Source organism: Zootoca vivipara, chromosome 8, assembly GCF_965207765.1.
Source record: "Zootoca vivipara chromosome 8, rZooViv2.hap1.1, whole genome shotgun sequence".
Lineage (NCBI taxonomy): Eukaryota > Metazoa > Chordata > Lepidosauria > Squamata > Lacertidae > Zootoca > Zootoca vivipara.
The window spans coordinates 75,172,066-75,186,624 of record NC_142591.1 but is presented as its reverse complement, the minus strand read 5'-3'; the positions used below and the strand labels follow the sequence as shown (position 1 = coordinate 75,186,624).

At 42.4% G+C, this 14,559-nt stretch overlaps 1 protein-coding gene across 1 annotated transcript; it reads right to left on the bottom strand.

Annotated features, from left to right (window-relative positions):
• Positions 1-106: 106 nt before the first annotated feature.
• RNF139 (ring finger protein 139) lies at positions 107-12,601 on the bottom strand. Its single transcript, XM_035124952.3, has 2 exons — positions 10,253-12,601; positions 107-2,190 (listed from the first exon to the last, which is right to left on the bottom strand). The coding sequence occupies exons 1-2, from the start codon at positions 10,437-10,439 to the stop codon at positions 374-376; spliced, it is 2,004 nt and encodes a 667-aa protein (XP_034980843.1). The 5' UTR covers positions 10,440-12,601; the 3' UTR covers positions 107-373.
• Between the last annotated feature and the right edge of the window lie 1,958 nt (positions 12,602-14,559).

Genomic DNA, 14,559 nt, shown 5'->3' with positions numbered 1-14,559 from the left:
ATCCAAAAACCATGGGCTTAATAAGTTTACCAAAGTGCGGGAACTTTTTGACACAACTTGCACACTATAATTTTTTTGATCAATTAAGAAGTGTTTTGTTCAACTGTTTTAAAAAATATGCGAAAACACTTTATTCCATGTACAATAATGTACATAAAGTTTAAGGTGGTCGAAAAAGAGACCAGCAGTAATTAAGAGGTATATTTACAATCGCACATCACAGTAAATTGACAACTCCATTCACAGATTCAACATTTTGAGATACTGTTCTTGTGCTTAGTTACACACTGATGAAGTGAAGCTTTTATTCCATAGTTGAACTCCACTATTAACACCCACCCACAGTGTTCAGTACATGACATTTTAAACCAAGTCAGGTTCCCTGTTCTGAGTGTTCTGTCAGTGTGACAGACTGACTTGAATTCTCAGTCTCTACTTCCTCCTCACTCTCAGAACTGTCATTATCTTCATTTAGTTCATTTTCCATATCAGCAGCTGCATCTTCGCCTTGCAAAGGATTTTCATCAGGTTCATTTTCATCGAGTGCAACAAAACCATTGTTATTTGAGAGATTGAGATTCTCCTTGTCCTCAGTATAAACTTTTTGATGGCACATTGGACAAGTGTCTTGAATGTAGAGCCATTTCCGAAGGCAAAGTGCATGGAAGTAATGGTTACATGGAGTAATACGAGCAGATGTAGTAAACTCGTGGTAGCAGATTGCACACACGTCATCAATTTCACGTAATCGCTCTCCTTTGACTTCAGGAAGTGAGTTGATTTTCTCAACAGCTGTCCTGCGATTGATAAAGGTTTTCCAGCCATTCTTTGCCTGCAGGTAGATGTTGAAGTAGGCATGCAGACACATCATACAAGCCCGGATTTTGCTTCCTGATTCAAACACCATGGTGTAAGCACCATTCCCAAACATTATTACTCCAAATATAAACTCAATTATATTGCCCGTCGATCGAACATAGTAGACATAATCATCAAGCTTTTCCCATAGGACATTATAGTAGCCATCAATCATAAAGAGTACATACACAGTGATAGAAACAATAACCTTCAGGCAGAGTTCCACGCAGAATGCCGTAACAGCAAACAGCCATGTATTTAGTGCATAGTGGTGCCAAAGCATGTAACTGAGCAAAATTGGAAGAACAAAGAGGCAAGCTGAGACGAAGAGCACAGGAAAGTGTCTGCGAAATGAGGACACATGGGAGGCACTCAGAGACATTAGGACAGGGTCTGTCATTCCGTGGATAAAATGCAGGACTGCGGTCAGCAAAAGGCACATGTTTCGACTCAAGCGAACTAGTCTCTCTTCTGGCTTAAGCCCACTTAAACCAGTCTGCAGGGCCAAAATAAAAAATAAAACTGGTGCCACAAAACCAAGCCTTTTGTCGTCTTCATCAGTAGATCCAATAAAGGCCAAAATACCAAGCCCCAGGTAGTGAGCTATAGATGAAATTACGGCACTCATGCCCAATACAGTTAAAGTAGAATCACACCCGCTGACAATAAGGCTGCAAAATAACTCCCAAAAACTGTCCCAAGAAATGTAAAAATTAATGCCTGGAGCAGTTTCTGCCATTTTGATGAAGAATGTTAATGCAACAGCTTGAGCTGCCAGCCTCGTTAGCCAAAAGACCCGCAAAACTGATGGAAAACGAATCCTTTTCCATGTATCTTCCAGCAACAGTTGTAATCCATAAATGCGATACATGTGCCTTATAAGAAGATAGACATACCGTGAAGAGTAGTAGAACCGTTTAATTTTATAAACTAAAACGACCAGGGTGTATACTGTCAAAATGAAGCCTGAGGTAAAGACTAAAATCTGCCTGATGTGTAACGGCAATTCAATGATCAAGCCTACAAGAGGAATCAATAAATCCAGTATGATTAGCTGAGAATATATGGACTGGATATTTAACAGTGCAACGTAGCCAATTCCAAAGGTAAGCTGAAGGACAGAGAGTGCCATCCCTAAGGAAGGTCCTTTATGAGGAAGGAGCTGGACTCCAAAAGGTGTTGTAAAAGAGGCACTGTGGAAGTTTATGTGCAAAAAAGCGTAATAGTTCACCATCATTGATGTTGCGGCTAGCAGAAGAGCAGAGCTGATCGTATAAAACTTGAAAAGTGATCTTTGTGACAGAATCAGAACAACACTGGATACAAAGATACCTAAAAGGAGGAGGAAAGGAGAGTTAGTTGTCTGTACACTCTAAAATGAAAAATGCTCAATGACTCTAAAGCACATGTGCTTTGAACAAGTGTGACTTAAGTTTTCAGCCCTCTCTGTAAATTCAATCTACACTTCAATTTTATAGAAGCTGTACTCCCAATTAATCCAATCCTAGTAAATACTAATTTCCACACAGCCCAGCATATCAACTATTGAACAGGCATACCTCACTTTATTGCACTTCACAGACATTGCTCCTTACAAGGCCGCTTCCAGGGGAGGGAAGCCCCACGCCACCTCTCTTCTGGCCACAGGAGTGGAGCTGGCTAGGACTGGAGCTAGGTTTCCCCCTTTTGCCTCTGCAGCCGGGGGGGGGGGGGTCTGGCTTAATAGACTACAGTATAGTGTAAACGTCACTTTTATATGTACTGGGAAACAAAAAACCTGTGTAACTCGCTTTACTACAATATTCGCTTATTGCAGTGGTCTGGAATCGAACTCGCAATAATCTCTGAGGTATACCTCCAAACTACTGAGGACAAATAAGCACAATGGAAATGAAGGCAAACTAATCACATGTCTGATACCATCAATTAGGCCACCATCTCTACATACACTGCTGTTCCTCTGTAGCAGCTCAGACCTCCTACCAGCAAGTAGATCATCAAAATACACCCTCTAGTCCAGGCATCCCCAAACTGCGGCCCTCCATATGTTTTGGCCTACAACTCCCATGATCCCTAGCTAACAGGGCCAGTGGTCAGGGATTGTGGGAATTGTAGTCCAAAACATCTGGAGGGCCAAAGGTTGGGGATGCCTGCTCTAGTCTAATATATACCAAAGTCATTCTTGACTGGGGCCAGAGGGGGCCGTTTTAGTGATCACACCCAGACTCTGGGATTTGGTGCTCAGAGAGGTTCTTCAGCTCTTCCCTGATGGTCTTTTGCAATAAGAGATCTTCTTTTTTAAGAATGCCTTGGTTGCTAGATGGGCTTTTAGTTTTTTATGGCTTTAATACTTAGAAAAAACAGCAGTAAAAACTAGATTATAGCGTTTAGTATTTACTTGTATCTTGATTTCATTCATTCTATTTCCCCTCTGCATATAGGTTGTGTTGTGTTGTTTGTTTTCTAAATACAGACTGTATTCACATATATCATGTAAACACCAGGAATATAACAGGGGCCGCCAACTGTTGTGGGCCTATGAGCAACTTGGAGAACTGGAACTGTTATGGGCATCATGCACACACTGTGACCCCAACACACCGCAACCTTTTTTACTGGCTACAATGAAATGCTCTTTCAAGCCTAACTTCAGTAGGGGAACTGAACCCTTTGGGTGTAAGGAAAGGCCTCTGGGGGTGCATCTTTGTCTGAAGGTGCCAGATTGGGAATCAGTGTTTTAAAATTACATTGTGTGAAGGTAAGAAATGTTAAAACAACCATTTATGAACAGCACTGTAACTATACTTAACATCACAGCCTGTTGCTGCCTATTATACCCATCACTGATTTACATATGCATATGCTTTTATTTAACCACTCTTTTATTTAACCACTCGCCTAGTCATCACTGGTAACCAGGAATTACATGCAGGTAAGTGTATGAGAAATTCCAACTAAACATCAGGAAGAACTTTCTGAGAGTAAAAGATGTTCAACAGTAGAATGGACTCCCTTGGGAGGTGGCAGACTTTCCTTTCTTAGAGGTTTCTACCCTGTTTCTCATATTTTAAGACATACCCATAAAATAAGCCATAGCAGGATTTTTAAGCATTCGAGGAATATAAGCCATACCCCGAAAATAAGACATAGTGATAGGTGCAGCAGCAATGCCGGCCGCGGCAGGAGGAGGAGGAAAAAAATAAGACATCCCTTGAAAATAAGCCATAGTGTGTGTTTTTGAGGAAAAAATAAATATAAGACATGTCTTATAATATGAGAAACACGGTAAGTAGAGGTTGGATGGCCATCTGTCATGGATGCTTTAGTTGAGATTCCTGCCTTGCAGGGGGTTGGACCAGATGACCCTCAGGACCCGTCCAACTCTACAATTCTATGAAATTATCTCCAGGTCAGTGAGCAGGCTGGAGAAGAAGGGGCAGAATGCTATTTCTGTTACAGCATCTCACTCTGTTTTTGTACTGGTCACAAAGAAAAGGGTTTTACTTCCTCCACAGCCACTGTTTGAGCCTGCAATCCCCTATCCCGTCTTTTTACTCATAAGCATGGGTGTGGTGGGAAGCATTGCCTCACTTCAGTATTATTATTATTATTATTATTATTATTATTATTATTATTATTATTATTTATACTCATATACTGCCCTTCATCTGAAGATCACAGGGCAGTTCACAACATAAAAATACAAAATGAAAACACAAAACACATAATAAAACAGTATTATTATTATTATTATTATTATTATTATTATTTATACTCATATACTGCCCTTCATCTGAAGATCACAGGGCAGTTCACAACATAAAAATACAAAATGAAAACACAAAACACATAATAAAACAAAAATGAAAGCAAACAAAACAATAAACCCCCCCCCTTTTACAGGCAGAATTAAAAGGCCACAGAATATTAATCAATACAATAAATTCCACAAAGCCAGGAAAGGTAATCTTGCCACCTCAATAGTAGCATGGGGCTGTCAACGCGCCAGATTTCACAGACAGTAAGCTTCCCCCAGCTTGTATATTGGGAACATGCCGGGAACAACATAGTGTGTGTCTCTAAGAAATGGAACCTGAGTGAACTGTTTGTTTTCAGAGAGTCAAGCTGGAGGAAGGTCAGAACTGCAACCCGCTTTATGAGTAAGCAGCACACAAGTAAAAATGCTTCCAGGCTGGTAACTTTGGGGGGCTTACTAACAGGATTGCCTTGAGCCCTGTGGGACTGTATTTGGCTGGATGGGTCACAAGTTATTCAGGCCTCACTTAAAGGACCATTACAATGAATCTGGAAAACAAGCAGCAGCGGCCAGAATGATCAGAGGCGCTGAACACAGATTAAGAGCTTGGTCATGCCTTACAATAATTATTATTGAAGAAGTACCGGTACATGTTATTAGTGCACTGAACTGAAGCTAACTCATAAGGAAAATTAACAAATCTGTTTATAACCTAATACTAATTATTATTTCTTAATTCCTCTTCAGCTGAGAGGCAGTATGATTGTACTCCAGAAAATATTGGTGGTGGCACTGGCGAGGGGAATAGCACTACTAGTTAAAAAAACCCAAAGCATATACTTTTTCCATTATGGGGTTTTAAAAAAAAAGAATTTAGAGCCACTAGTTAGTCATAAGAGCAAAGAACCTGGTTTCAAAACAACTAGATAACTTCAGATAGACTATTCGTTGGGTTTCAACTACCATATTGCCCAATGGGCCAGAAAGATTTCCCCATCACGTGATGTGGGATGAAGCAGTGGACCTACTACGATTCTTTGGTGCATTCAAGGCAAATGGGTAAAAAGTGTTTGAGTTGTATAGTAGTCAGTGTCTCCTCTTCTGGCTTAAAATAACTTGTTTATAACAGTGACCTTTCACTCATACTAGATGGCAAACCTATACTGGCTCCCAGAGGAAAGTAGCGAGAAGCTACTTCTATTCTTTCCAATTTGGATTGAGGGAATAAACTGATTTGGAGGGATAGACTAGGACAACATTTATTCAACGTTCCTTTTGGATCAAAATATAGTCCCTGGAAAACAAAGGTTAGGAAAAGTCACGTGAAGCTTGCCTTTTAACTGTTTTACTGAGATGAGAGTGGCCAGAGTATGCAAATATGTTATAAATGTCAAGTCTTTATACCAGTGTTAAAAACTACCATTGTTCTAGCTGCATTTTGTGACAGGGAATTTCATTAGTGTGAGCAGTTTCTGAGCTCTGGGCACAGTTCTGCGCCTAAGATTTCAGATTAAAACTGCAGAGTGGAAATAAAGGAAGACCTTTTTCTGCCTCCCCACTTCCAGCCACTCTCTGAAGACTGGAGAAAAGACCCTCTTAAGAATATTAGGGGGTGGGCAAGGGAAGGACTAGACCATGTGGGAAGTGAACGTAATATTTTAGCTGCAGTTCATTCATTTTCAGCTTTGTATTCTTGTTATTAAAAAAGTGTGCCTAGACATTCCGTTGTTGCGCCCATAACCTAGGTTTAAGGTGCCATTTAGCTCCTAGTTTTCATATTTCAGTTTCTAACACAGCTTTACACACTGGAAATTTGTATGTGGACATGAAATTACTGCAAAGCGTTCTGAATAATGTGTAATTGGACATGCAATTCTGACTTCCCAATAAAAGGGAGGAAAGCTGATGATGGCTTCTAAATCAAGTGTCTCAATGAAAAACACAAAAACCACTATCTTAATAATTAAAAGCAAGTGTGTACATGCCCTTTACTGGTATGTTTTATGGATCTTGCTGTATACTCCTGGAGAATCTGGATCTGGGGGAAAGGGGAGGGAAGGAATTTTTTAAAGATGAATGTGGCTTATGTAAAATTTGAGATAAAGAAGGAATATAATTCTAAATACAAGGGCTTCCATTCTAGACTCTCCTCATCCCCTAATCCAGGCATCCCCTAACTGCGGCGCTCCAGATGTTTTGGCCTACAACTCCCATGATCCCTAGCTAACAGGACCAGTGGTCGGGGAAGATGGGAATTGTAGTCCAAAACATCTGGAGCGCCGAAGTATGGGGATACCTGTAATCCTTTCAAGAAAGGATAGTTATCAAATGGCCCTAATCACTTAATCTTATCATTTTACCCTTAGCAGAGATCATCCAGTAACTGACCTGATACATCTCATTTAAATAAGATTAGCTTTTAAGCACTCAAGTTTGATGCCTCTTCACAATGGAATGATATTAGAGATGTTTACTTGCAGTTTACAACTTTACCACCCCTCATTGTCATTATCACACAAACTATGACCCTGGAAACTGAAGTACACAGCACTTAAAAGCCTCACCCTGCTATTTGGGGGGGGGGAGAATTCCACCTCTTTTATTATTAGTGTTTCTATAGTAAGTGATGAGTCACCAGTTGAGGTTACACCCCCTGAACATTATGCTCTGCAACACCCTTTCAGCTGTTATTCCAATGTACTAACTCCTACAATGCACCTATTATTCTGGTTTAATGCCTATCAGGCTACGTTCCAGACACAAATATCAAGCTCGCAGAACAGAACTGGTGGAGTAACACTATCACAACTGTCAGTTTAATTTCCAAACCATAGTTTAATGTACGGCAACAGGGGAGGAAGGGAGGGGCAAAAACCAATTCCACATTTGCATACTGCATTGATGTCTAGTTCAGAGATCAGACGTCACAGACTGCTCCGATCTTGTTATATAGATCAACAATTTATATAATGATATTATTAATTTATTGATCTTCTAAAACTCTTTCTGCTTTGTAAGATTATAAAACTCTCATGAACGGGAATAACACCTCAGAAGGTATGGAGAAATCAAAGAATGATTTGAAACACCAAGGGTTGTAATATGCAATATAGGTTTCTATACACTCTGTATAGAGTGTACACTCTCCCAGTGTCAGTAAAGCATACAGTACTTCTGATCATGTGATCATATTCCCTCTAAATCTGCTCTGCAGGGTTGGTGGTTTTTTAACAGAGAATGGTGAAATTCCACTGCACAAACAGAAGTCTGTTAAGGCAATGCAGGATTTTGCCCATACAACTTAGCCTCACTTAGGAAATGTGATGTCAAGTTTCATGAAAGTCTGTCCACCACCACCACCATTACAGTATAAAAGTGCTCTAAGCAAATCAGCGGATCTCGTCAGGCTAGTAGTCATGGTAAAACTCAATTATGTAGACAAAGCTTTTATAGAGCTCTGCGCTAAATTAAATTGGAGCTGACAGGTAAATTCATTAAAATGTAATTTGGAATGCAACATAAAGATGAAAGAATGAGGAAGATAGGAAGAGCTGTTTAGCATTGAGGAGCTGTCTATGGTAAGTACGGTAGTATTGCTAAAAAGCTATTATAAATGAGTTGTTAACAGGCAATATCCTCTACCAAATAGTAGTTCACAAATACATGTGCCATTCTTATTGTTATTATCAGCTGCTTTTCTTCACCGTTACCCAAAGCACATGTTACTTGTGGCATATAAAAACCACTTGAAAGTGGGGGAAAGGGAAGCAAACTTTGTTCTACAGTATTTACAAATGCACATTTATCTGTTCATTTGGGGGAGATTTTTATCACATGCAAGCAGACAAATATGACTGTTGTCAAGTCTGGTTTCCACACCATTTCATGTGACATTTCTTGCACAAATAACACTTCTGTGGAGGAAAAAGCAAGCAAACTGTTCATCATATAAAAAAAAATGCATATCTATTTTGTTGCCTGTATGTGACTAGTTATCTGAATAATATTGTTCTAAACAGACAATTGCATAAGAATCATATAATTGTAGAGTTAGAAGGGACTATGAGGGTCATCTAGTCCTCCTGCCATGAAGGAATTTTTGCCCAACGAGGGGCTTGAACCCATGACCCTGTGATTAAGAGTCTCATGTTCTACTCACTGAGCTACCCCAGCACAAATTGGAAACTGGTTCTGCTTGAACCAAGATATGATGACCAAATTACCAGCAGGCCTATTGCAAAAAAAGCAGAAGGCATTGAAACACTAGAGGTTATAGTTAACAGTTGGGCAACCTTAGCCCAACACAAGATCATAAAAGGTCATTTTACAGTCAACAAGTTGTCCCTGGCAAATGTTTAGCAAACTAGGCTCTTATAAAACTTCCAATGCTGGGGACTAGCTTTCACTACTCTTAATTTTAGAAAAAAAGACCTATAGTTATTTTGACTGAAATTTAAAGGATGGTAGCTTAACTAACAATCCAAGGGAAGAAGACTGACCCAGGTTGTCAGCATTAAATAAACTAGGGGTTCCCAAACTGTAGTCTGTGTGCCAACAGTGATCCACAAATTTCATATTGATCCTTAACTGTATTTTTATTGTGTTTGTGTGAATACAATCTGAATCATACCATGCAATGCAAACTGTATTATAATAATAGTTAGAAAAGAAGCAATTCAAAAACAATTCAAAATAGACAGCATCTAGCACAGCGTGTCACAACTGTGACAACAGGTAGAAAAATCGTTAAGTGGTCCACCAAGACCAAGTGATATGCGGGAGCAAAAGATTTGGGAAGCCATAAAAAAATTAAGTGGACACATCTCACTGGAAATATGGGTGTGAGGAAAGCAGAGCTAGGAAAAAGAGATGCATTCACTGTGCAAAAGTCTACAGTAAACGTTTAGCCTATTCCAGCCAGATCAATAAACATTTTCACCCTTTAGCATCCTTCAAAAGTGCCCTTCACACCCCTAACTTTAAATGGCTGAAGATGCGCTGCTGTTTCAACACTTACTTATGGGTCAACCGGGGATTAGCAAACATCCTTTTTACAAGGACAACAACCACAACCACCAACCCGGTGCAGTTTTGATGCTCTCAAGGGTAAAGGAGGTGGTGGCTCAGGAAGGATTCACGCCCGAAAAAAACAGGTTGGCGATCACCCTCTTCTCTCCCCAAACCCAATTAAAAGTAAGAGAGCAGGAAAGTTGCCGCACAAGGAAGTGCGGAGAAGGCACGGTGACCGTTCACCACAGACGCTTCTTCCGGGGTCGCGGCGAAAAGGATTGGAGATGTATTCCACCCCCCATCCATCCCCCCAAAATCCTTCCTCTCCACCTCCTGAGTAGCCTATAGGAAGGGAAGGAGGGAAGGGAAATGACAGAATTGTATCACAGAATTGTAGAGTGGGAAGGAATCCCAGGGGGTCATCTAGTCCAACCCCCTGCAATGCAGGAACTGTTTGCCCCACGTGGGGCTCGAACCCGCGATCCTGAGATCTCGTGATCTATACCTACTGAGATAGAATTGGAGCAGAGGTAGGGGTGTGGAAGGCCCACCCAACCCTTTCTCTCTCTCCCCCCCAGCGATAGGCATATAAATGGGGTTGCTCGTGAGGGGGGAAGGGTCTCTCACCCATCAGCCGCAGCAGCCCCCCCAGGAGGCCGGCCCACAGGGAGTCTCCGGGGAACACCGGGGACGACGAGTTGAAGATGGCGTCGATGAAGAAAAGGCTGGGCACCCGCAGCGCCACCTCCGCGCCGGCCCGTAGCCACGGGCCCAGCCGCCGAGGCGGCGGTTGAGGGGGGCCCGGGGCCGCCATCCCCGAGACCCCGCCGCCTCCTGTCCGTCTCTGGGCGGGCGGCGGGGGGAAGGCAGAGAAAGGGCACGGCGATGACGGCGGCCGCGAGTTACCGCCGGGCTTTCGCCGCCCGAGACGACTGGGACCCCGGACGCAGGGACGATGCCGACGCCGCCGACACCAGCGCTCGCGAGGAGGCCGCCGCCATCATGTCCGCGATGCCTGCCTGCCTCTTCCTCCCTCCTCCTCCTCCTCATCCGCCGCCCGCCAGCCAGCCGGCGCGCGCCGCCTCCTCCTGCAGCAGCAGCAGCTACGTAGCCGCCGGCCGCCGCGGCCCTCTCCGAAACAACGCGACGGGCGGGGGGAGGGTAGTGGGCGGGGCCACGGCGTCCTTCCCGTCACAATGCCCCGCCCCGCCAATAGGGCTTCGGGTGCTGGCGGCGGCGGGGTTGGTGGGTGGAGTTTAGGACTAAAAAATAACCCCACCCATCATCATCGCCACCAAGGGTAACTGCCGAATGAGCGGCGCGAGCGCACCTCGTACCCGCCAATCCGGAGCCGCCAGCGCCGCCGCCGCGCACGCGCTCGGAGGTGGGTTGTTTTTTCCCCCCTCAGGCGAGTCTTTGGTCACCGTAGTCGTGGGACTGACCTCAGTGCCTCCTCACTGAGGAGAGCAAGAGGGAATGCTGGCTCCGAGCGCATTCTTCCTCAGCAGCGTTTCGAATTATTTATCTGATCTAATTTATACACTTGATTGTAAAAATAAATAAAAAAAACCACAGACAGACCTCAAAGGACTTTGCAAAAAGATGAGGCAATAAAATCGAAGGGAAATTCACAGTCCTACTTTAAGACCTACTAAATTTTAAAGACCTACTAAATTGACGCCGAAGAATTGATGCTTTTGAATTATGGTGCTGGAGGAGACTCTTGAGAGTCCCATGGACTGCAAGAAGATCAAACCTATCCATTCTTAAGGAAATCAGCCCTGAGTGCTCCCTGGAAGGACAGATCGTGAAGCTGAGGCTCCAATACTTTGGCCACCTCATGAGAAGAGAAGAATCCTTGGAAAAGACCCTGATGTTGGGAAAGATGGAGGGCACTAGGAGAAGGGGACGACAGAGGACGAGATGGTTGGACAGTGTTCTTGAAGCTACGAACATGAGTTTGACCAAACTGCGGGAGGCAGTGGAAGACAGGAGTGCCTGGCGTGCTATGGTCCATGGGGTCACGAAGAGTCGGACACGACTGAACGACTAAACAACAACAAAATTTTAACGTACTTAAGCAGGTTAAAGTTCGCCTCAACTTTAAGCTTCCTCTGAGTAGGCTTGTCTAAACGAGGATGTTTTTTAGCAGGTGCTAAAAAGAATTAAAGGCGCCTTCTTTTAAATACCATATTTATACGCAGTGCCAGATTTATGTATAGGCTAAATAAGCTATAGCTTAAGGCCCCACTCTCTTGGGGGGGCAAAAAAATAAAAAGAAAGAAAAGTACATTTCCAAAATATAAGATAAAAAACAAATAAAAGAAAACCTACAATTATTATTTCATGTTATAGGAAGTTTCTAGACACTAGATTATGAGTCCTTGTACATTGTGTTTCTAAAGGAACTTTTGTTATTGCCAAATGCCAATGTGTTTGCATTATTAAGTTTGTTATGAATAAAAAGCCATTTTAAGTTAGAGCTTAATAATTATTTCACTATTAATATACTTCTTAATTTTATTTCAGTTCAACAATTACAGTACTTTGATAAAATACATACCGTATTTTGTTATGTGCAAATGGCTTTAGAGACCCATTAGGTCCATAAATTACCATATAGCATGTATTCAACACAAATAAAAAAACCAGCAACAATTTGTTGTTGACAAAGGACAGCTGGACATATAAAGGGCCCTATTACCTTCAGTAGCTTAGGGCCTCATCAAACCTAAATCCGGCCCTGTTTATACCCCACCTTTTCCCTGTCAGGGACTCAAGGCAGCTTACAGATGAATATAACAACAGCCAAAAATATAAGGTGTTTGTGGGTTTTAGAAGCTTCTCGCTGGATTATTGCTGGAAAGAAGGATGCTGCGCTTGATGGCTGTTTGGCCTGATCCAAAATGGGCTCTTGTTATTGTGATTGCTTTCATGGCATGTAATTGTTGGCACACCCAAGTAAATGATTTTAGACATTTTAGTTTTGAATTGGAGTATACATTTTTCCTCCCCTCCCCCCATCAAATAAAAAGAACTGTGTTGTTTCCCCTTTCAGATCCCAAATTTAAAAGATTCCAAACAGTATGGGGTTTTTTTTTCTTCAGAATTTCACAACAAATTGTATAGGAGCAAAATGGTGGGATGTAGTCCCAAAGCACATCAGTGTATTCAAGGGCAACATGAAGCCTGTTTAGTCAGAAGTACGTTCCATTGATTCTGTGGGGATTACTTCCAAGATAAGTAAGATTACAAGATTACAGCCGAAGGTGGTAGTCGTATACACAAAAAGCTGGCATAAACCAAATTGGCTTAAATTAAGACAGCATTAAGTTGCACCAGATCCAAACTCCGTTCAGCTACAGAGTGACTGATGTCTGAGCCAGCCTAAGCCTATTAGACGGAGCACAAGCCTTTAGGATAGTGTTTGAGTTATGCTACTATTTTTGCCCTCTTCACTTATTCTGACTTGCTACGGTAGGTCAAGTGACTAAACTGAGCAGGCTTTGGATCCATCCTAACTGCCCCTGTTTGGTCCCATCCCTGGAAAGCCCATTTTTTGCATGGTTTACAACTCGCTTAAGATACTCTGGGCTCTGCCCAGCTGGCTGGGTTCCTGCTGAGCTGGGATGGTGAGATAAGCCACCTTAGCCCCAAATCATTCGAGACAATAAAGACACGTTCTTATATGAATCTGCCTGGGCTTTGTGATTGGCCTCTGGGGCCTAATCCTCTGTCCTACTGTTAAGAACCATCAGACTGGCAGATACTAGGGCAAAACCTTTTCAGTTGAGGCTCCACAGCTTTGAAACTCCATCCTCCAGGAAGTATGTATGGCTGCACAGTTGGTGGTTTTAAGTGAACGTCCGAAAATGTTTTTCTTCCACTTAGTTTTTTTATAGCTCAATGCAAGCTTCATGTTTTAACTGTTGCTGTTTTGACGTTTTTAAATCTGCTGGTTTGTTTTAAAATTTGCTATACAGTGATACCTCAGGTTAAGTGCTTAATTGGTTCTGGAAGTACGCACTTAACATGAAGCCTACTTAACCTGAAGCGAACTTTCCCATTGAAAGTAATGGAAAGTGGACTAATCCACTCCAGACGTGTCCACAGAGTACTTAAATTGAAAGTACTCAACCTGAAGCGTACTTAACCCGAGGTATGACTGTATTGTATTCTTGATTGTTTTGTAAAGCACCCTATGAGAGCTTGTACCTTAAAAGGCAGAATATAAAGAATTTCAATAGAAAAAAACTTTGAATACTACTGGCAGAGGATGATAAGCAGACATAACTTTTGCGTTGGGGCCAGGCAAATCTTTAGAGCTGAGTCATCATGTATGTACACGTAGAACCATGCAGTCCTGGTACCAACCCTTCTCATTCGATATCCTCCCCCAAACAACTCGGTGAATAGCTGTGTATGGTATTATATAACTTGCACAATTATATAACTTACTAGGAAATGAAGTTTGCATTCCATGAGCATAAATGCATATTCCTGGTTGATATTGAAAGTGTGTACAGCTCCAAACCTAAGCTAGTAGAAGCAACAAAACTCCTACACCCTGACATTCTGTCCAGTACGCAGTTTTGGCTCACTCCCTGTTGGAATGCTCCTGGTCTATATTGTAAGAAAACTTTTTGCCTCTGGGATTTACTAGAAGCAAAATACCACATTTTCAATAGCCCTGTGCATGTTTAAATCATCTACTTAAGGGATACCTAAATACGTTTCCGTGTGCTGCTCTGGTTCGCCAGAAGCGGCTTAGTCATGCTGGCCACGTGACCTGGAAACTGTACGCCGGCTCCCTTGGCCAATAACGCGAGGTGAGCACCGCAACCCCAGGGTCGGTCACGACTGGACCTAATGGTCAGGGGTCTGTTTACCTTTAAGTACAGACAAGAGTGGGGTCATACTTTTAGCCCCAGCTC